Below are 23,697 nucleotides of genomic sequence, written 5' to 3'. Positions count from 1 at the left end.
ACCTGCCTCCCTGGGCAGCGTCTTCCTGGCTTATTTGTCCCGGTGCCTTGTCAGGCTGTGCCCTGGGAACAAGAGGACCAGGGCTGAGGGGACTCTGCTGTGACCTGCTGGGCCTGCCTGCAGCCCTGAGGCTTGCTCAGGTGACCAAAACACCTGCCCCAGGTGGTCAGCCAGGACGTGCACTAACAGCTACCTGGAAACCTGTGTTTTCCTGTGTTCACAAAAGCACCTGCACACAGAACAACATCTGTGCTGCGCCAGAGCCTGTCTGTTCTGGGTTTTGAGAAACTCAATGAGAGCAGTCTAGGCCCAAGTCCTAAGTAAGATGGGAAATGAGAGATGGGGATTGGCTCCTTTAGCAACTGGGACGTAATCTTGTTCATTTCCTTACCAAAAGGGGGGAAAGGCCTAAATTCTTACTGAGATACAGTAAATACTAGAAATACATGCCCTGATATGGCCTCTACTTTTTAATCACAAAAGACCTTGTCTCTTGGCCTTGGAGTCAGTGACTCACTGCCCTCCTTTGAGTGGAAGGAAAGGACAGTCGACCTCAGGGATGACTTTGATGAGCTCAGGATTCCTCCCCCACCCTTCCTCTGTCTATATCAGTGACTGTGCTTCTGGCCTCTCTCTGTTGAGAGGCAAGGTGGGTCCAACCTTTGAGAGGGCTACAGGACAAGGGAAGGAAGTGTGGACCCAGCCCTTGGGATATGACGAGTATAGGGACCCTGATGCGAGGCCTGGCTCTGCACCCAAAGGCTGCGGACCTCGGCAGGCCTGTGTCACTGGAAGTGACCAAAGCACCCCAGGCCCCTGCCCTCTGTGGTTATACCAGCCACGAGAGGCAGGGCACTTGCACTGGAATGACCCTTCTGGTCCCTTCTCTTCAGAGAGCCCATAGGTGGTATCCTGTGGGCTCTAGGAGAAAGGCTGGAGGGAGAACACGCCTGGAGCCCTCCCTCCCTGGGTCGATCCTGCTTCCTCCAAGGCTTCAGCCAGGGGTAGGGGCACGTTGTGTGGCCTCTCTGGGCTTCGGGCTTCTTGTCTAAAAAGTGGGAGGCAGTGTCCACACTGGGAAGTACTGGCCTGGCCAAGGGAGAGGGGGTGTGAAGTAGGTACCAACCCTAGAAAGCCCTCCATCCCTTCCTCCTTCTTCCCAGCTCTGGTCCCATCACAACCTTTTGGGTGACTTTGCACTTTATGCCTTTCTTGTTTCTTCTTTAAAACATGTAATGGGGGCAGGAGGGGACTGGGTGGCAGAGTGGCCCTGGGACAAGTCTGGCACTACTGGAGGGCATGGGCAACTGGCGGGGCCAGGAGCCCCTTGGGGTTCATCCTGACCCCCTACTCAGCCAGATTTCTCCTGCCATCAAAACACAGGGTGGATGGACAGCCAAGAGTAATCCCTCCTGGGAACTCCCTGAAAGTTCAATGGTTAGGACTCTGGGGTTTTACTGGCAAGGCCCCAGTTTCAATCCCTGGTCAGGGAACTAAGATGCCACAAGTTGAGTGGTGTGGCCAAAAAAAGATAAAAGGAGAGTAAACCCCTCCCCCCTCCCCCCTCCCTGCATGGGGAGGAAAAAGAAACATGGAGTTGAGGAGAAATAATAAAGGCTTTGTTCAGGCAAAGTAAGGTTCTGTGTCTTTCTGGAGGCTCAGCCGTTATGTTCAACGGTCCCTTCCTTACTTGGGATGCTACACTTTCTGGGTGATGAATAAAACACATCTATTTCATTATGGGTAAACTTACCTTCCCCACCTGAGTCCCTCAGCATCGTATCTGCTACGACGACGATGGGCCTCCTTAATATGTGGGCAAGGACGAAAACGTGGAACTCCTCCAGACTCTCGTACACAGGGTCTTCGGCGTTGTCCATGCTGGGGACACAGTGAAGCAAGCCTGTCACTGGACCAAGTCAGGAGGGAGAGCGGCGGATGGAACACCCTTCCTTGCACAGACCCTGGCCATCTCGGCCACCTGAAGTCATCTGTGGCCACCTCCCTCCACACCACTTGATGGCAGCAAGCACACTGGACCCAGCCCTCCACCCCTACCCTGGCTGGGTGGTCTCAGGACAGAAGCTGAGGCAGAGAACCTGGCAACGTGGAAGCTGAGCCCCCTTTAAGACGCAGTCTCCCTGGTGCAGAGGCGTCCTGCTCAGAGTGGGTGGCCACATGGGGGCTGGTTCTCTGGGGGGTTGAGGAGGAATGGAGGCTCTCCCTTGGGCTCATGCCCACATCCAGCAGCTTAGGCTGAAGCTTTACCCTCAGGGCAGCAGGTATGCTTGGGTACATTTGATGGGCTGCTGCGAGCACTGCTACCAAGATCTGTGGGCCTTTCTAGGGAATACCCCGACTGAAGAGGGTGGTGAGAAGTCTTCCTTGAGTGAAGTGGAGGGAGTGACAGATTGCCCAACCAAGCCACTTAGACTTTCCTCAGCCTGTCCCCTGGCTCTTGTCTGAGGCTCAGGCAGGCTCCAAAATCTGCATCACTTAGGACTCTAGGACATGGGCAGAGGACTGTAGCCTTGATATCCTCAACAACCAGGCTGCCCCAAAGGGAAGAAGCATGGAGAGGGGAGAGCCAGTGCCCCCAGCTTGATGGGGCCTCTGGGGCACTTGAAGGTAGAGGGTGCTCTGAATTAACTGAGGATGATCTCTGATGACTGGAGTAGGTGGGGGTCAGAGTTAGCAAGTGTGACCCACTTGAGGATTCCAGGGTGGGGCTGTCCGGGGTGTGCACAGCCTGTGGTCAACTGCTTGAGTGGCTTCTAGAACTAAGGCTCTGCATCCCCGGAGATGCCTCACAATCACCTTGGAGTTTTGTTGTTATTGCACCTATGGCTTTTTCTGTTCTTTTTTTTTTTGGTGATTCAATATACTTTAATACTTAAAAAAATGGCAATACCCAAAAGCTCACAAAAAAGTTGTATAATATAAATAATTTTTTTCCCCTTCTGGACCATTTGAAAGTAAATTATCAGCCTGAAATCCCATCACCCTGGTAGAACTTTGTGTGCATTTCCTGTGAACAAGGTTACGTTTCTATGATACATTCTCCTGTGTCACCACCAGACTCTGGAATTCATCTAATCACTAATGCACTGATGCACGTGGTCACAGTTAAAGACCCTAGTCACCATGTGCCAGCTGCCCCAGCAATGCCTTTGAAAGAAAAGTTCCAGCTCTGGACGGTGTGCTGTATTCATCTGTAGTGTCTCTTTAGCTTGCCTCTGAAGCTCTGTCTTCAGTTTGGAACATTCCTCAGGGTACTTGACTTCTAGGACCTGGGCTGTTTTGAAGACCACAGGCCTGGTATTGTGTAGAATGTTCATTTATTGTTGTTTAGTCACTAAGTCATGTCTGACTCTTTGTGACCCCATGGACTGCAGCATGCAAGGCTTCCCTGTCGTTTGCTATCTCCTGGAGTTTGCTCAAACTCATGTCCTTTGAGTCAGTGATGCATTCAACCATCTCATCCTCTGTCACCCACTTCTGCTCCTGCCCTCAATCTTTCCCAGCATCCGAGTCTTTTCCAGTGAGTTGGCTCTTCGCATCAGGTGGCCAATGTACTGGAGCTTCAGCTTCAGCATCAGTCCTTCCAATGAGTATTCAGAGTTGATTTCCTTTAGGATTGACTGCTTTGATCTCCCTGCTGTCCAAGGGACTCTCAAGAGTCTTCTCTGGCACCACAGTTCAAAAGCACCAATTCTTTTGTGCTCAGCCTTTTTTATGGTCCAACTCTCATATCCGTATATGACTACTGGAAAAACCACAGCTTTGACTAGACGGACCTTTGTTGGCAAAGTAATGTCTCTGCTTTTTAATATGCTGTCTAGGTTGGTCATAACTTTTCTTCCAAGGAGCAAGTGTCTTTTATTCATAACTGTAGTCACCATCTGCAGTGATCTTGGAGCCCAAGAAAATAAAATCTGCCTCTGTCTCCACTTTTTTCTCCCTCTATTTGCCATGAAGTGATGGGACCAGATGCCGTGATCTTAGTTTTCTGAATGTTGAGTTTTAAGCCAGTTTTCTCACTCTCCTCTTTCACTTTCATCAAGAGGCTCTTTAATTCTCCTTCACTTTCTGCCATAAGGGTGGTATCATCTGCACATCTGAGGTTGTTGATATTTCTCCCAGCAATCTTGATGTCTGTGGTCTGGGTTTGTATTTTCTCACAATCAGAGCAGACTGGCTTATGACGCACCCTTTTAGTGGTTTTAGAGCTGCTGACTTCCCATCCATAATTAATAAGCATTTTATGGGAAGGAACTTGGAACCTATAGACATATTCCACTCCTCACCAAGTCTTAATACCATTTATTGATATCAGTCTGGATTCTCGGCTTTTATTTGATTCAGTGAGTTATAACCCATCAGTGTGGTTATTCTGATGCTCAGATACCCACCTGATCATTGGAGCTCTTTCAAGTGGGATCTATGGCTATGTGACAGCCCCGTCACTATTTAGAGCACATCCTTGCTTTTCAGCAGAAGGAGGTAGTCCAGGTTGCAAACTAAAAATGCTGCCTGCCGTATCAGTACACAAAGGGTGTTGCAGCCATCAGTCATTATAGCTGCCCCAACAGTGAGCCCTGAGGAAACTCGGGATGAGAGCAGGATGCCCCCCAACACCATCTAGCAGCCAGCTACTGCAGCCACCCGCCTCTTTCCGACGGTACACCCCGAGTGGACTCAGGACGAGAAAACACAGGATCCTGGCCCTGGAGAGCTGAGGTGCACATCAGAGCGATCAGTGAGCCCAGACTCTTGCATCTCCCCCCGCCCCCCACACACAAAAGCACTCAATTCCTTAACGTGGAATGTTTGGTAATCTTTTGATGTTCTGACTACTTGGTCTTTGTTACAAAAAACGCCTGTCCTGGTTCACCTATTTCCCTCTTAGAGCAATCTCTTCGAGCTATCTGAGGGGCTGTGTCCCAGGTTTAAGTCCTCAGCTTTGTCCACCGAATAAAAACATCACTCTCAACTTTAAGGTTGTGTATATTTTTCAGGCAAGAAGATTCATCTTATATCTCTTCTGCCTCAGCCCTGGATTTAGCCATTTCTGTTTTTTTCCCCAAATGGTGGATAATGGTATTTAGAAGCTAAAATATGATTATTGCTAATGTCACTTCCCCTAGACTTGGTAAATAGAGCTGGGAGACGTGTGTGTGTTTGTACCCTCACAGGAGTACACAAACATTTTCATCTGTCATCTATCTATCCATGTATTATACATCTATCTATCCATTATCTATTTACCTATCTATCATCTACCTATCCATCCATCCATTACCTATCTAGCTGAAACTTTGAGTCCCCTGATACCGCCCATTCCAATCTAACACTCCAGAGTTCATTCTACTTCTAACTCCTTTCTCCAAATCTCCACCAGTGATGTTGCCCTTCCCCTGAGTTGCCCTCTTCACTCCATCTGGCTCTGACACCCTGGCCTTGGTCCTCTGTGTCCTGCCACCCTGCACCCTGCCCACTGCAGATGCCCATCTTGCTTTGATGAACCTTATGGATTTAGGACTGAATTTTTCAGGGAAGGAAGGGACGCAAAAGAGGAGCACGTTAAAACATACACATGCCGAGTCTAACACAATGCCACACGCATATCCATGCATGCATGCATGCTTCCATCCATCCATGAACACATGCATTCATCCTTCTGTTCATTCACCTGTCCATCCACCCACCCACCTGTCTGCCCATCCATCCCAGATCTGTGCTAGGGTTGGGGCATGTGGTTGCTCCACATACATCTGCAAGTCTCATAGCTGGACACAGACAGCAGTGATGGGGGTGCAAGCCCAACTGGAGGAGAGTTATGGAGATGAGCCTAGAGCAGAGCAAATCCTGTTTTGGTGTTGAACATGAGAGCCAAAGGTCAACTGTGACTCTGCTCAGTGGCCCAGAGGGCAGAAGAAAGGGTCCCAGCTCCACCCTGGGGGCAGCCGGAGAATCTCTAAGTCCTTCCCTACTTGCTCCGGCTCCTTGCTCCCAGGGCACAGGGAGCAGGTTTGAACTGGGGGTGGGTCCTCATTCTGTGCTCTCCCCTCAACACCCTTGCATGCCCTTGTGCTTCTGGAGCCTCAGCAAATATTCCTGCTCATTGGATGCAGGCTGGGAATTTGGCTTGATGACTCCTCAGGCTCCTCTGAGGTGCAAATGGGCAAACAGGAGAAGACTTTGGAACAGTGACCTGTGCGTGTGAGTTACTGTGACTGAGCCTGCTGGTAGAAATCAGCTCCAGCAAAGCCAGTCCTGAATATTCACGTCCACTTCTCATCCCAAGACTTCACATCAACTTCCTGTGAGTTTACTTAGCAATGCTAGATGTGGGGTTGTAAACAGAATCTTACCTCTGGGAAAAGACACCTAACATCCCTAAAACACTTAGTTATTGGTTAAGAAGACTAACGTGCAATGTAACTGCTTCATCCTCACACCTGGGTGTGTCTGAGAGCTTCCTCACAGGCCCTAGGCCACAACAAATGTGTTCCCTTTACTTCAGTGTGTACCTAGGGAGGGGGGATCAGGAGCACAGGGACACCCACCGACCAGTGAAAACCCACTGAGAGAGATGGGTTCCCTCAGCAGAGGCGGTGGGACCAAGACGCAAGGATGGTGGAGTGAGTCCAGATGGCACTGAAGCTGGTGGCAGGAATGAAAAGGTACAGTGCAGATTCGGGGGTGTCCTGGTTTAAATGGCAGTAACAGCCTTAGAGGACATCCCAGCAAGAGCCCATGTCATGGACAAGGAATCCAGTCTGGGCAACCAGTGGGGTCTTGCCCAAGGGCAGTCACACGGCTACACAGAGGGGCAGCTTGGGTGCAGGCCCCCCCCTAGGACACGTTCCCTGTCGCCCTCCCCAAGGTGCGGTGTCCACACCTCCTATTTTGCTCAGGGAAGTCCTGCTTTATGGGTCACCAATGGCCGGTGGCTACTCTCACTCTCCACAATGTACCAATTTAGATAAGTTGTATAGTCACTCCAGCCATGGTGATTCTCTTTGTGACATAGTTATCAGTATCCTGTGTACCCTCTCATCTGAAAATAAAAGCATACATGGATGGACCTAGAGATGATAATACTAAGTCAAGTCAAGTCAGACAGAGAAAGACAAATACCATATGATATCACTTATCTGTGGAATCTAAAAAATTGATACAAATGAACTTGTTACAAAACAGAAACAGACCCACAGACATAGGAAACAAACTTATGGTTGCCAAAGGGGAAAGGTATTGGAAGGGATAAATTTGGAGTTTGGGACGAGCAGATACACACTACTATATATAAAAATATAAACAACAAAGTCCTACGATATAGCACAGGAAACTATACTTAGTATCTTATAATCCTGTAATGGAAAAGAATCTGAAAAAGAATATGTATATATGTGCAATCGAATCACTTTGCTGTACACCTGAAACCAATACAATATTGTACATCAACTATATTTCAATAAAAACTTAAAAAATACAAGCACATATGTGTTTGTGTGTGCATACACACATATACAGGACTATGAATATATGTGCATATTTAGCTTCTACATAAAACCCTCCCCACCACCTCTAGGTGAAAGGCAGGGTACCCCATGGACCTTGCCGACCCTTGCTTTTCCTAAGGGTCATCCAGAGAGGCCTCTGCCGTAGTATGCGGTCTCCTCCCCTCCCATAGCTGCACAGCACTCGTTATGCATGTGTCAGTGAAAACACTGTTGCCTGCCATGTCCGTAAGCAGAGGATGTTGCAGCCACCAAACCATCACCTTACAGCTGCCTGGATGGCGAACTCGGAGGGAACTCAGGATGCCCACCATCAAACCAACAGACGCTGCAGCCACCCACAATGGTGCACCCGGAGGACGCGAAGGATGAGAAAGCCCAGGATACTGGCCCCGGGTAGCTGAGGTGCATATCAAAGGAATAATTTCAGGGAGCCCAGACTCTTGCACTTTCCCAATGCACGGAAAAGCACTGTACTTCTTAACTTCAGATGTCTGATTTTCCTTAATTAACTGTAATCTTCTGATGCTCTGACCACTTGGTCTGCGTTGTAAAAACTCCCACATGGCTCTTCCCTTACCTTTTTGGAGCAGTCCTTTGAGCTATCTGAGAGGCTACCTCCTGGGCTTAAGCCCTCAGTTTTGTCTGCCAAATAAAACATAATTCTCAATGTTTGCGCTGTGCATTGTTTTCAGTTGACACATATGTGTCACTGGCAGCATTTCTGCCAGTGGTGGGGCTTGACCCCTTCTCCTGGGCAGGTTTGGAGCCATGAGGACATTTTTGATGAGCTGACACATAGGTGGAGAGGAAGCTGGATGGGGAGTCAGCCTGAGGGGCTCACAGGGGCTGAGGCCAGCCAGTGCCCTGAGGTGGGCCTCTGTATCTGGTCAGGGACCGTGTCTGCCCAGATGGGCAGCTTTTCAAAAAGATTTCTTAAGGCACAACAGTGCAGGCAGCCAGGACCTTGCTAAGAGTTATGGTCTGGGGATCTAGGACGGAAGGATGGTGGCACTCTGAAGGGACCAAGAGGGTCTCGGGATCTGACAAAGAGCTTTTCAACAGTGGCCAAGGCCTAGGGGTGAGGACTCATCTCACTGCCTAAAATGAAGAAGCTGGGGTCATCTGTGTGACAAATACTTCCTGAGTGCCTGCTATAGGTATAGCACCGTTGCTAGGTGTGTGTATGTGGGTGTTCATGTGTGCACATGTATGCAGGGCTAAGTGGCAGAGACAGACAATTAACAGATGATGAAACAAGAAAAAGTATCAGATGTTAATAAGCATGGTGGTAAATGGGGGCTTCTTTAAATAGGAAGGTCAGAGAAGGCTCCTGACAGATGAAGCGACAGCTTCAATCATATTTTCAATAAGCAATGTCTTTAAAAATTTTGAATGGATTCAGCATTTGCAAATGTGAGAACTCATTAGGTGAACAGTCTTCCTGCTTGGTTCACTGACAGAAGTCACAGAATCTTGAGGAATATTTGTAAGAATGCCTCCTTTCCCACAACAGGCCAAGCCCTGACCCCAGAGTGCCAGTCTGAGGGGTGAGTACCTCCCAGCAGCAGCATGCCACTCAGGTTTCCTTAAAAGACTGAATTAAGGGACTTCCCTGGTGGTCCAGTGGCTAGGACTCCGTGCTCGCAATGCAGGAAGCCTGGGTTTGATCCCTGATCAGGGAACTAGATCCCATAAGCCACAACTAAAGATCCTGCGTGCCACATCTAAGACCTGGTGCAGCCAAATAAAAATAAATGTAAAAAAGACTGACAAGTTCATATCTCTGAGACTGTACATTAGGAAACCATTTAAGAGTCTAGCTATTTCTGAAAAAGCCCAATAAAAAATAAAAGTAGCAAACCTACTATGAAATTATGTAACACAGCAATGAAATTGTGGGAAGTCAGTTGCACAATGAGCAGCACACTGGGGCGATGCAGGCCTGGGACGTCAGTCACTCAGTGGGGGCTGCCCAAGAGTCCTCGAAAAGGTCCCCCTCTCTGTCTCATTTTCTCTTTGTTCTAACAGCCTCTCAGGCTCCATAACCTGTCTCATCCAATGGAGAAAAAGTAAGCTATTGCTTTATAAAAGGTTAAAGAACAAAATTGATTATTTTCATCACAAATTCCAGGATAAGTTGTTGATTCTTGCTCTTCATGCCTGATTAGGATCATTTGCATGATTGTGCATCAGGATGTTCTGATTTGATAAGAGGGTGGGTTTATGTTGGCAATCAGGTTCAAGTTCAAATCCTGGCTCTGTCCCTTCTGGGCTGAGGGATGCTGAGAACTAATTTCCTGAATTTGTTTTCTGCCATTGGTGATAATAATGATAGCTTCATAGCCCTGCTCGATACAGATCATATTGTAACACGTGTGTGCTCAGTAGATGACATGGCTCTAATTCCTGTCAGACGCTGCTGTCCTTCCCCATCTCCAGTGAATCTTGATCCCCTAGGAAAGCCAGCCTTCCCTGCTCCAGATCCCAGTCAAAGGCTGTGTGGGAGAATGGTGTGAGCACTCATCCCAAGAGGGCTGGCCTTTGCTCCCTGGCTCCTAACAGGTCAAGTCTGGGCACTGGTGTCATGGGCCCCAGGCAGGAATGTCTCCCCTGGGGTGTGTGTGGAGGCACAAGTGCTCAGCACCACACCTGCTGGTCCTGGATCTGGCTCTGTTGGTACACGCAGCCCCATTTGGCCAGCACTGAGCTAGGGTTTGGAAGAGAATCAAAAAGAAGGATTGGGTTGGCTGCACCAATAGGATGTTGCACTGGGAAGGAGAGACAATATAAAACATACATGAGCCCTTCGTGAGCAGGGGCGCTGGACAGGGCTAGGTGTACAGCAGCACATTATGGCTGGAGGACAGAAAAGGGAGTCCCAGGGAACAAGAAAGTACCTGGAAGATTATAAAGCAGGAAGGACTTCAGAAAACAATCCCATAAGGTTGTTTATGAACTCCTGGACTCCCCTTTCTTCAACTCTGGGCTGGGTGATTATCGATCTGATCTGCCCTAATCAGTACCCCAAAGGCTCTGAGGACTTATTGAATGTCCCCTGCCCAGGTTCAGTTCAGTTGAGTTCAGTTCAGTCCAGTTCAGTCACTCAGTTGTGTCCTACTCTTTGCAACCCCATGAATCGCAGCACACCAGGCCTCCCTGTCCATCACCAACTCCCAGAGTTCACTCAGACCCACGTCCATTGAGTCAGTGATGCCATCCAGCCATCTCATCCTCTGGCGTCCCCTTCTCCTCCTGCCCCCAATCCCTCCCAGCATCAGAGTCTTTTCCAATGAGTCAACTCTTCGCATGAGGTGGCCAAAGTACTGGAGTTTCAGCTTTAGCATCATTCCTTCCAAAGAAATCCCAGGGCTGATCTCCTTTAGAATGGACTGGTTGGATCTCCTTGCAGTCCAAGGGACTCTCAGGAGTCTTCTCCAACACCACAGTTCAGAAGCCTGCCCAGGTTACAGACTGTGTAATGTGTGGCTTAGGCAAATAGGACAGCAAAGGCTTTGAAAACCACAGCCCAGAGAAGGCAGGTTGAAATTTACAGTGTGAACCTACCTGCTTAACATGAAAAGTCAAAATTTTTCATAGATTATTAACAAGACTCAGAGTCTTGTAATATCCAAAATGTCCAGGATGCAATGCAAATGTACTTGACACATGAAGAACCACAAAAAATCTCAATTTTCCCAAGGAAGAGAACGGTCAAAAGACTACCAACGCTGAGTTGGTGGATGTCAGAATTATCTGACAAACATTTTAAAGAAGGTATTGTGAAAACGCTCCAATCAGTGATGGAAATGTTAGAAATTAAATATACAGTAACTGGAAGAAAAAATTCACTGAGTGGACTCAATAGCAGATTGGGGATGAGAGAGAATGAGTCAGTAAATTTGAAGACAGATCAACAGATGACCCAATCTGAAGAAGAGGGAGAAGAAAAGATTGACAAAAGGAGAATTTCAGTGACTTCAGACAGTACCAAAAGTGTAATACTCATGTCATCAGAGTTCCAGAAGGAGAAAGAGTACACAGCCCCTAAAAAGGAAAAAAAAAAAAAAAAAAAAAACTTAAAGAGATAATGACTGCAAGCTTCCTAAACTGGGTAACACTTCAGACCTATCGATTTAAGAAGCTCAGAGAACTAAGGAGGATACACCTAAAGAAAGCCCTGCCAGACACAACAAAATCAAATTGTTGAAACCTAAGGATGGAGGAAAATTGCTGAAAGCAGCCAGATGAAAAGTGATACACTGAACAGGGGAACAGTAATTCAAGTGACTTATAGATTTCTCATCAGGAACTACTGGAGAAGAAGGGGAAACGAGATTTTTAAAGTGCTGCAAGAAAAGGATGGTAAACTACTGATAGAATTCTATATCTGTTAAAAATATCCTTTAGGTGTAAAAGGTGAAATAAACATATTCTCAGAAGAATTAGTAATGGAACTCACAACCAGAAAATCTCCCTCAAAATTAAAAGAAAATGTTTGGATTGAAAGAAAATGATACCAGAAAAATGTTGGAACATCAGAAATGAAGGAAGCACAACAGAAATAGTCATGATTTGCATACATATAATAGAGTATCCTTTTCCTCTTGAGTTCTTTAATATATATTTGAAGATCCACATTAAAAATATTATATTGGCTGATGGGGTATTTAAAGTATGTAGATGAAATACATAAGAAAACTATACCATAAAGGAGAGAATAAGGGAGCTATTTGGTAGCAAGGATTTTGAATTGCACTTGAATTCCAAAAGGAATTGTTTAAAATATGTATATTGTAATTACTTGAGCCACCACTTAAAAACTCTATGAAAAGATGTTAAAATCATAAAAATTAAATTAAAATAGAATCTTAAAAATTCAAATAACTGAAACAAGGAAAGGGGAAGAGAGGAACAAAAAAAAAAATGGGAAAAAGCAAACAAATAATAAAACAGGAGACCAAAACTCAAACAGATCAATAATTACATTAAATACAGATATATAAATGTAGCAGTTAAGAGACAGAAATTGTTAGAATCAATAATACCTATTTGCTGTGTTAAAGAAACTCACTGCAAATATAATGATATAGGTAGGTTAAAGATAAAAGGATGGAAAATTACAGATCATAAAAATTTTAATCGAGGTCAATTTCAAGAAGCTTTATCAATATCAGGCAAAGTAGACTTCAGACCAAAGAAAACTGCCCCAGATAAAAAGAGATATTATACAATGATCAAAGGATAAATTCAGAAAGAAGGTGGAATAGTCCTAAATGAATGTGGATTTAACAATAAGACTTCAAAATACTTAGAAGAAAAAACTGACAAAACTGAAAAGAGAAATAGAAATAGCCATAAGTATAATTGCAGGGCTCTAAACTTCTCTCTCAGTAGCTGAAAGAACAAGTAGACAGAAAATCAGCAAGGGTATAGAAAATCTGAACAAAACCATCAATCAACTGGATCTAACTGACATCAACAGAACACTTTACAACAAGTACAGAATACACATCTTTTTAAAATGCCCAGGGAATATTCACAAAGACAGACAATATGCTGAAGGCATTTTAAATGATTTAAATCATACCAATTATGTTCTTAGATCATAAGGCAATTAAACCAGAATTAGTAAAGAAAGACAACAAAACCATCTTACACAATAGACTTTTAAATAATTCAGTAGTCAAAGAGAAAATCTCAAGGGGAGTTAGAAAATATTTTAAACAATGAAAATAAAAATGCAACATATCACAATTTGTTATACGCAGCTAAGCAGCTCTTAAGAGGGAAATTTATAGTCCCCAAATACATATATTACGAAAAATATCTCAGATCAATAATCTAAGCTTTCACCTGAATAAAGTAGAAAAATCAGTGCAAAATATACCTAAAGCAAACAGAATGAGCAGAAACTCTAAAGGTAAGAACAGAAATCAATAAAATTTAAATCTAAAAACCAACAGGGACAACCAATTAAGCCAAAATTGGTTCTTTTAAATGATCAATAAAATTGTCAGAACTTTAACAATGCAGATCAAAAAAAAAAAAAAAGAGAGAGAGAGAGAAAGAAGAAAAGACACTAATTGCTGAATCTGAAAAGAAAGGGCATATCACCAAAGTCCCCCTGAGGTATTAAGTTACAAGAGAAAATCATAAACAATACTATGCACATAAATTCAACAACTTTGATGAAATGGAACAATTTCTCAAAACAACAAGCTACCCAAAACTACTTATTTCTATTTTCTATAACTGTTAAAGAAGCTGAATTTATAGTTAATACACTTCTGAAAAGGCAATATCTGATTGCAGATGAATTCACAGATTTTGTGAATCTACCAAACATTTAAAGAAAAAACATCACCAATTATAGACAATTTACTGGAAAAAATAGAGGGGTGTGTGTGTGTGTGTGTGTGCACACACGCATGCTCAGTCATGTCCGACTCCTTGCAATCCCATGGACTACAGCCCACCAGGCTCCTCTGCCCATAGAACTTTCCCGACAAGAATACTGGAATGGGGTGCCATTCCTTTCTCCTGGGGATCTTTCCAACCCAGGGACTAAACCTGCATCTCTTAGGTCTCCTCCATTGGCAGGTGGATTCCTTTACTACTAGAGCCACTGGGAAGCCCAGAAGGAGAGAGAATTGTCTCCAACTTGTTTATGAGACTAGCATTACACTGGCACCAAAAGTAAACAAAGACAGTAGTGCATAAACAGAAAACTGTGTTCAATAACCTCCATGGCAATAGATACAAAAATTCTCAACATAATATGCCAAATTGAAATAACAAAAGAAGAACTTTTAACACACCAAGAGAAAGTGGAATTAAACCCTGGAATGCAATGATTCCCTGCAATGAAATCCCTGGTTCAATATTCAAATATCATCCAACGTAACCTACCATATTAATGTCTAAAGAAGAAAAAAATCCACATGATCATATTAACTGATGTAGAAATGTATTTGATAAAATTCAGCATTCATTAATGATAGAAATTCTCAACAAAAAAAATACAAGGAAACTTCCTCAATCTGATAAAAAATACCTACTAAAAATCTATAACAAATATCTTATTGATGAAAGATTTCTGACTAAGAGTGATAATCAGGGAAGAGTTTCCTCTCTCATCATGTCTGCTCAACATCATACTAGAAATTCTAGTTAGTGCAATAAGAAAAAGAAATAAAAGGCATAGAGATTAGAAAGAAAGAAATAAACCTACCCCTACTCACTGATTATATGAATATCTGTGTAGAAAATCCCAAGGAATCTAAACCTCTTAGCACTGATATATGAGTTTAGTAACATCACAGAATACAAAGTCACAAACATCAGTAACTAGCAATAACTAGCAATGAACAATTGCAGATCCAAATGAAAACACATATACATGTGCATGTATGTGAGCACGTGTGCACACACACACACACACACACAATCATTTACAATAGCTTCAAATGAAATATTCAGGTATATATCAGATGGTGATTACAGCCATGAAATTAAAAGACGCTTACTCCTTGGAAGGAAAGTTATGACCAACTTAGATAGCATATTCAAAAGCAGAGACATTACTTTGCCAACAAAGGTCCGTCTAGTCAAGGTTATGGTTTTTCCAGTGGTCATGTATGGATGTGAGAGTTGGACTGTGAAGAAGACTGAACGCCAAAGAATTGATGCTTTTGAACTGTGGTGTTGGAGGAGACTCTTGAGAGTCCCTTGGACTGCAAGGAGATCCAACCAGTCCATTCTAAAGGAGATCAGTCCTGGATGTTCACTGGAAGGACTGATGCTAAAGCTGAAATTCCAATACTTTGGCCACCTGGTGTGAAGAGTTGACTCATTGGAAAAGACCCTGATGCTGGGAGGGACTGGGGGCAGGAAGAGAAGGGGACAACAGAGGATGAGATGGCTGGATGGCATCACCGACTTGATGGACATGAGTTTGAGTGAACTCCAGGAGTTGGTGATGGACAGGGAGGCCTGGCGTGCTGCAATTCATGGGGTCGCAAAGAGTCGGACACGACTGAGCGACTGAACTGAACTGAAACATGTATAGAACTTTTATGCAGAAAATTATAAAATGCTAATAAAACAAATCAAAGAAGATTTAAATATATGAAGAAGCATACTGTGTCTACCTAATACATGGAAAAAGATGTGTAAGTACACTCAACATTTTAAAGACTTCAATCCTCCAATTCATGTATAGACTTCATGTAATCCCAATAAAAATCCTGGCAGAATATTTTTCAGATATAGATAAACTGATTCTATAAATATGTATGGGAAAGCAAAAAAAAAAAAAAAAGGACCAGAAATATTGAAAAAGGAGAATAAAGTTAGAGGAGTGATGCTACCTAATTTTAAGACTTATTATAAAATGACACTGTCAAAAGGACAGGTGCATATTTCAATGGAACATAATACGGAATCTCCCACCCAGCGTAAATCTCCCAAACCCACATAAATATTGCCTATAGGTATTGGAAAAACATAAAAGCAATTCAATGATGAAAGAATAGTCTTTTCAAGAAATGATATTGGAAACTCAGACATTCATTCTAAATAAATGAAACCCTGATCTGTTCTCCATCATTATAGTTTTGCCTTTTGGATAATGTCATATAAATGAAACCATACATACAATACATAACTTTTTGAGACCTGATCCTTTCATGCAAGTTGTTGCATATATCAGTAGTTTGTTTTTAATTCCTGAATAGTATTTCATAATATTGATGTACTCCAGTTTTTTTTATCAAAGGACATTTGAGTTGTTTCCAGTTTTGGGCAATTATGAATGGAACTTCTATAAACATTTTACATAGAACTTTGTGTGAACACACATTTTCATTTCTTTGGGGCAGATTTTCTCTTCTTGACACTACTGAAATTTTGGACTAGCTATTTCTTTGTTTGGGGGGCTGTCCTGTGCACTTTAGAAGGCTTAGCAGCATCCCTGGCTTCTACCCATTAGATTCAAGCAGTATTCAGACAACATTCCAGTTGTGACAATCAAAATATCCCTGCTGCTGCTGCTGCTAAGTCGCTTCAGTCGTGTCCGACTCTGTGCGACCCCATGGACTGCAGCCTACCAGGCTCCTCCGTCCATGGGATTTTCCAGGCAAGAGTACTGGAGTGGGGTGCCATTGCCTTCTTCCTAAATCTAGCCAAATGTCCCCTGGGGGCAAAATCATTCCTGGTTGAGAACCAGTGCTCTAGGGTAAATACTTAGGAGTAGGACTGCTGGGTCATATGGCAAATGTGTTTTTAAATTTACAAGAATCTGTCAAACTGTATTCCAGAGTGGTTGTGTCATTTTTATATCACCAACAATGTGATGTAAAATTTGCTTTGCACTCTCACCAGCACCTGGTATTGCCAGTATATTTTTTTTCTGACTTTCTTATAGGTATGTAGTGGTTTTAATTTTCATTTCCCTAATGGGGTTTACATGGTATTCTTCAAACTGAGAGGGTCCTGATTTATTCCCTGCCTCCAAAGAGTATAGTGGTTGTTGAAAATTGCTTGAAATTTTTAAGTAATTCCTCTCATTAATTTATCATAGAACTAATGCTTACAAAGGTTTTCAGTATTTGGTAGAGGAGGAAAAGGGAGACCCAGAGAGACTGAGTTGGAAAATACCTTTCTGTACCTCACACAGAAAGACACCTGATGGCAAAGGTTTATTAGCCGGTTGTTAACGAAGGCTGAGATCTGAAATGATACTCCCTTGAAACACGTCCTGGCATTAGACTACAAAACAAAGAGGCCCCATTCTATCACCCACAGAAAAGAGCAAGAACTCAATTCTCTGTAAGAACAGAAAGAGACTTCTGAGCTAAGGGGTAGGAGGAAAAACAGGGACCAGGAGACCTGGGAGGCATGACACCTGAATTTGAACTACAGCTCTTCCACTCAGCAGACTACCCTGGGCAAATAGTTTTTATCCTGATCCAAATTTCCTCATACTTTAAATAAGAATTATAACCTTTATCTCATAGGGTTACAGTGATGACAGAATGAGATAGTGTGTTTGGAAATGCACAGCATGCCTCAGGCAATTAATACATGTTGCGTTAATGAATAAATCTTTTTCAGAGTCTGTAAAGGTGGAGTAAGAAGTTGGTTGAACATATTTAGTCTTTGGATTTCATATAATTGTTTCACTTCAAAGTAGCCAACTTTGACTGAGTGCCAGGAAGTTGATAGCTTTCTGTCTGATTTAACATCTTTCATGACATCATTCATATCATGAATTTAAAGAGAATTTATACCCAAACTATCCATCAAGGGTGAGACAGAATAAAGAGAAATTCAGATATGCAAGGACTCAAAAAATTCTATCTTTCTTAAGAAGCTATAAAACTTGTCATAGCGTCTTCCATGGTAAACTGCAGGGTCCTGGACTCAGACAGGTCTCAGTCTGCATTCTAGCTCCACCAGTTACAAACCAGAGGTAAGTCAACTAATCTCTCAGAACATTAGTTTCCCAACATGTAAAGGGGGGTAATGCCTAATTTATAAAGTGGAGATGAAGTGTGTAAGGCAGTGGCACTTAGGTAGTATGTAAGGCAGATAGGTGCCCAGCAGAGGTTCATGGCTTTCTTTCTTCAATCCTCACTGCCCAGAACAATAAGCTATTTTTATGTTCCATTCCTACAGGTCTAGGGTCTGGAGGTCAAGGTTCAGAGTATATATAAACTCATGGGACATATAAACTCATGGAAGGGATTTGCTCTACAGTCAGAGACTCCGGAAAGCCCCTAAGGCTCCACCGTTTTCAAGACTCACAGGAATGAATTTCTAAAGGTGGAATATCAGACACTCAGATGAGCCAGTGTGAGTGTCATAACCACTACACTATGGACAGGGAGATGAACCATGGAAAGTCAGGGAAACCATACATTTCAGGTATTTGGGATAGGCCTTACAACATACCATATAGGTAGCAGGCATGCCAACTCACAGGCTGAATGTGACAATGTCTTAATAAACATTATGTTTCTAGTCATAAAAGCTTCTTTCCACTTTCAAACCCATGATTTCACTGCCCAGTGCCAACAGAATCAGAGAATGTGGCCGACTGCTTTGATGGTCACAGAGCCTTCTTGCTGTGTATTTGTTCCTTTGCAATGTGAGAGTTGGACTATAAAGAAAGCTGAGCACCGAAGAATTGATGCTTTTGAACTGTGGTGTTGGAGAAGACTCTTGAGAGTCCCTTGGACTGCAAGGAGATCCAACCAGTCCATCCTAAAGGAGACCAGTCCTGGGTGTTCATTGGAAGGACTGATGCTGAGGCTGAAACTCCAATACTTGCCACCTCATGCAAAGAGCTGACTCATTGGAAAAGACTCTGATGCTGGGAGGGATTGGGGGCAGGAGGAGAAGGGGACGACAGAGGATGAGATGGCTGGATGGCATCACCGACTCCATGCACATGGGTTTGGGTGGACTCTGGGAGTTGGTAATGGACAGGGAGGCCTGGCGTGCTGCAGTTCATGGGGTCACAAAGAGTTGGACATGACTGAGCGACTGAACTGAATGGGACTTTGCCCCTCCTTTTATTAAGGATGGAGTCTATCTGCCCAGAGGCTGGCTCAGCCATGGGACTTGCTTTGGCCAATGTTTCCACGGGACATTAGTAAACTTGATGCAAGTAGAGGCTTGAGCTGAACCTCTACAGTGTAGGCTGCCCCCTCTTATTGCCCTGATCCATACTGTAAGGGTCCTGAGCCTTCTCAAGGATGAAATCTAGATGGAGGCTCAGCAAGAGCCAGAGTTGTGAATCAGGCCATCTTGGATGGTCCTGCACCACCCAGACTAACTGCCAGATGCTGCAGCCCCAGGAGAGGCTCCAGAAAATTCCAGAGCAGAATGCTGACTCCAGAACAGGAAAAAATCCAGTGTCTCTGTGTTAAGCCCCCCAGTTTTGGTGTGGTTTACTCCACCACCATGGAAAACCGATATAGCCCAGCAGGGCCCTTACTACCAAATGCATTTTACATCTGAACAACAAAGATGGTCCAGGAGCTTGGGAGACATGCCCAAGATCATGCACCCAGTCTGGGAATCTTAATCCATGACATCTGAATCTGGGCGTCTGGTTGGGGTCCACCAGGAAGACCCCTTTCTTAGTTCTCAGTTGCCATTAAACCAGATGAAGCACCCAGAGGTCGTCACTAACTGCTTTCATAGATTTTACCAGTTGTATAACAAGTAATGGATTCCTCCCATTGCACACACACCCTCTTCCCCCAGAGTGTCCATAGTCGGGGTTGGGGCTGCACGTGCCAGGTGGTGATGGGCAACTTCATTCCAACACTGGATTCCATGCAGACCTGCATGACTTGGGGTGGAGTTATTTTCCTCTCTCTCCCATGTCTTCTTTTCCTTCTGGGGACCAGCCCTCTTACCCATGGCCCCACTAGCAGCTCTGGTGATGGGCAAGCTGAGTTCACCTTCGCTGGAGGGGACTACAAACTCCAGCAGCAGCCTTTTGGAGGTAGCACTTCACAAGTCTCTGGAGGTGCAGTAAGTAGCACAGAATGTCTGATTTCTCTTGCTTTAGCCACAAGAAACAGACATGTCGTGATTTGCGAGTAGGAGCATGAGAAAGAATGAGTACTGTAGCTCTGAGTGCGCCTGCGCGGAAGCCCCCGGCCTCTGCCTGGCCTTGCTCTCACAGTTCTCACCGCATCTGCATCTACTGATACAGTTGCCATTCAGGCTTTCTCACGCATCTGAACTCGGCAGAGAGCTCATGATGGTCTTGCCTTCCTGGGGTCTGGGAGAGCGTCCTCCCTGTGGTCACCAGTTCTAAACAGCCTATCCATGATGGCTCTCTGGCTGGTGGTTCGCCCTGCCTGGACCCCAACCTGGTCTCCAGCCTTCTCTCTGAGTGAGTCGTGGACACGCCTCCCTGCCTCCAGGGTCTCCTGCTGGGGCTCCGCCAGTGAGCCTTGGGATTGGCTACTGCGAGTCTTGCGGAAAGAAGAAAGGAGGTTGGTCAAGTGCATCCTTGAGTCTGACCCTTGCTCCCTTCTGACCTCTTCAGATGTTTAACCTGGTTCTTTCTGGGAAAAACTGCCGGGCCAGTGTCCATGCTGGGAGCAGCAGTGCAGGGTCTGTTCCCATCTGTCCTGGGGCCGGAGGGCCAGGGTCTGGGCAGGAGTGGGGCTGTACACGTCACTCACCATGGGGCCAGGCTCCAGCATGACGCTTACCTGCTCTGGAACCCTGCTGGCCCAAGTTTCATGGAGGTTATTTTAAAAGACCACCACCGTTGCCTGGTGGCCCAGTGGTTAGGATTCCAGCAGCAGCCTGAAGCTTCAGAGCCTGGTGAGCGCGTGGGCAGCTTAGGCCCTCTCCAGGCTGGCTGGACAGTGAGTCCCCCATGCCTGAGCTCAGGAGATGCACACGGTGACTGTGTACACTTTCTTCCAAACATCTGGCAGGGTCCTGTCATCCCCTACCACCTGCCCTGCGTCCTTGGTAGAATCTAAGATCTGAAGGCAGGAGTCTTCCTTGTGTTGTCCCCAGCTTGGGGGTCCCACATCCCCCCTATCACCTCCCATGCCGTCATGGGGAGGGCTGGGGCAGCACTTACCCCCCGCCCGAGCCGCCGTTCTTGCTGAAGTGTGTGCGTGGCTCGCTGGAGGCCAGCTTCAGCAGCTCCGTCCATTCCCGCTCCCACTCCTCCTCCGTGTACACCAGCCCTGACTGGCACGAAGGGGGGTGGGGTTAGGAGGTGGCGTCCACCTCTTCAGCCCTGCACCCACATCAGTCTGGCTGAGAGCCCGACTTCCCGGCTTGGTCAGCCTGGGGTGAGCACTGTTAGTGGCCAAGGACCGTCAGCATTTGCTCTGGACAGAATTTGTTCAGAACCCCCAACCTCCAACCTCTATGCTGTCAGAAGTGCATTCAGCACCAGTGGTCATTCTCAGGGGTTAGAGCGACCGAATGGAACCTGCACACGTACTGGGCTGGGTGCTGACCACTGATATGTGTGCAGGGACCTGGGCAGACCCATCTTTAAGGGCTTCCATGCCAGCAAAGGGCCAGTGCGCACTAAGGTTCTGGGATAAACATTCTCTTTGGACTGAGCACACACCCTGGGGCTGGGGCCACGCCAGGGCCAATCAGCGGCTGCACCAGCAGCGACCTCACAGGTGACCATCTAACTCACCATTCAGGTTGGGACAGCCTTGTGAGTGAGGGTAGGTGGTTTTCATGATTATACCAGGACAGGCGAGGGGAGTGGATGTCTGGTCACTGTGGGCAGGGGCTGACTGTTGGAATGGGTTCCTCTTTAGTGGGTTTGAGTAGGGGATGGAGCCATTGCTGCCGCATCTCATAAGACAGACTTGATATTGGGGCCCCAAATAGGACCCCATCTTGGCCTTGGCTGCACCCTGGCACCGTCCTGGCTCTGCCATGCTGACAGGTACCCACCTCCTTGTTCTGCTGTGTCTGCTGCCACCTCCACCTTCGCTTCAGGGCCTCCCTCTCGGCCCCTGTCCTCATCATGGTGTAGAGAGCTTTCCGCAAAACCAGGTCCCGGTCATGAAAGCCCCACATTCCTGCAGCCAGGAGGTCCGTGAGGAGTAGAGGAGAGAGGAAAGATGTGAAAGTAAAGTGAACGTGTTAGTCGCTCAGTCGTGTCCGACTCTGCGACGCCATGGACTGTAACCCGCCAGGTTCCTCTGTCCATGGAATTCTCCAGGTAAGAAAACTGGAGTGCATAGCCATTCCCTTCTCCAGGGGATCTTCCTGACCCCAGGACCAAACTCAGGTCCCCTGCTCTGCAGGTAGATTCTTTATCTTCTGAGCCACAAGAAAATATATGAGGAAGGGGCAAAACAGAAGAGTTGAGACCACCACCACCTACCAGTCCTGGCCCCCACAACTTTGTCAACAGATAATGCAGTAGCGAGATATTCAGTTCTCTCGATTAGCAAGCAGTTCCCCTCTGCCCTCCCTCCTGATGTTTCCTGCAGATGCAGGCACGGAATGAAGGAGCACAGCCCCTTCTTAAAGCAACAGCCATTTCACTAAGTCTTGGGGGCCCTTCGCAGGCTGCCCTCAACCTCTCAAGGTTTGTTCTGAGGGATGTAATGTTTGTGGTTCTGACCTTGTGTTGGAGTGGGAGAGAGCCTGTGGGGACGGTGGATTATGTGTCCTCATGCAGGGCCCCAAGGCAGGATGGCAGTCAGACCCCAGTTTCATCGAGGGTCTGCTGCATCCAGTATCTGTAGCCCTGAGGCATCTCTGCACACATCTGGGCCCTGGGAGAGCACCTGCTTCTGAGGGAAGTGCCCCACCTGGCCCAGGGGTCATAAGAACAACCCAGCATCTCTGAGTACATCCTTGGGGAAGCTCAGAAGTGGTTAAGAAACCCAATCAATGGAAGAAGCGCCAAGAGAGATGCAGCTCTGGCTACAGGGAGAGACTAGGGAAATTTATTCATTCATTTGTTCATTTGTTTAACTGAATACTATTAATTCCACTTAATTCCATACTTATTTTACAGTAAGGGTGAGGCACCATTCTAAGTGATGGGAATACCCACAGCAGCAACTAGGGCAGACTAAATTCCTAAAATCTCATGGAGTCCATACTGAGGGGAAGGGAGGGGAGGCAGCCATAGAATTAACATGTAACACACTATGTTGCAGGCAGTGGCAATGTAAGGGGAGACAAAGCAGGCTAAGAGGACAGAGTGCTGGGTGGTTTGGTCACAGTGTGAGTGGAGACATTGGGACAAAGACATGAGTGGTTAGGGACAGGGTTGAGTCACCATCCCAGGTGGAGGAAAAGGTCAGGGCCAACCCCGAGGGGCCCCATGTGGTGTACTAGGGAGGGGAAGGTGTCTGCAGTTGGGATGGAAGGGGCGAGGTGGAGAGTGGAAAGGTGGGCTTTGAAGTGAGCTGGGACCCTCTGGAGAGCTTTCGGAGAGCAGTGACCCACACTGACTGATGATCAAAGGCTCAGTCTGGCTGCGCATCCTTTTGTGCAAAGACGTGATAACAGGGGCCTGCCGTGGGCTTTCCGGTCGTCTTTTTCTGCAGTCTTTTTCTACAGACAGAGGAAGATGGCCATCAATGCTCCTTTTATGAACTGGCCGAGCTGAGCTTTCTCATCCCTCCGACCTGCC

General features: G+C 45.9%; 1 protein-coding gene across 3 annotated transcripts in view; it reads right to left on the bottom strand.

Annotated features, from left to right (window-relative positions):
• The window catches only part of OTUD7A (OTU deubiquitinase 7A), a 388,133-nt gene that overhangs the window by 22,282 nt on the left and 342,154 nt on the right, over positions 1-23,697 (bottom strand). For all 3 annotated transcript variants that reach the window (XM_070775293.1, XM_070775294.1, XM_070775295.1), the window contains 3 exons: positions 21,996-22,123; positions 21,151-21,263; positions 1,754-1,881 (listed from right to left, as the gene is read on the bottom strand). In XM_070775293.1, coding sequence (XP_070631394.1) covers positions 1,754-1,881; positions 21,151-21,263; positions 21,996-22,123 — 369 coding nt within the window. The remainder of the gene's footprint in view (positions 1-1,753; positions 1,882-21,150; positions 21,264-21,995; positions 22,124-23,697) is intronic.

This window comes from Bos indicus, chromosome 21 (genome assembly GCF_029378745.1).
Source record: "Bos indicus isolate NIAB-ARS_2022 breed Sahiwal x Tharparkar chromosome 21, NIAB-ARS_B.indTharparkar_mat_pri_1.0, whole genome shotgun sequence".
NCBI classification, from domain to species: domain Eukaryota; kingdom Metazoa; phylum Chordata; class Mammalia; order Artiodactyla; family Bovidae; genus Bos; species Bos indicus.
This window is presented reverse-complemented; position numbering and strand designations above follow the sequence as displayed.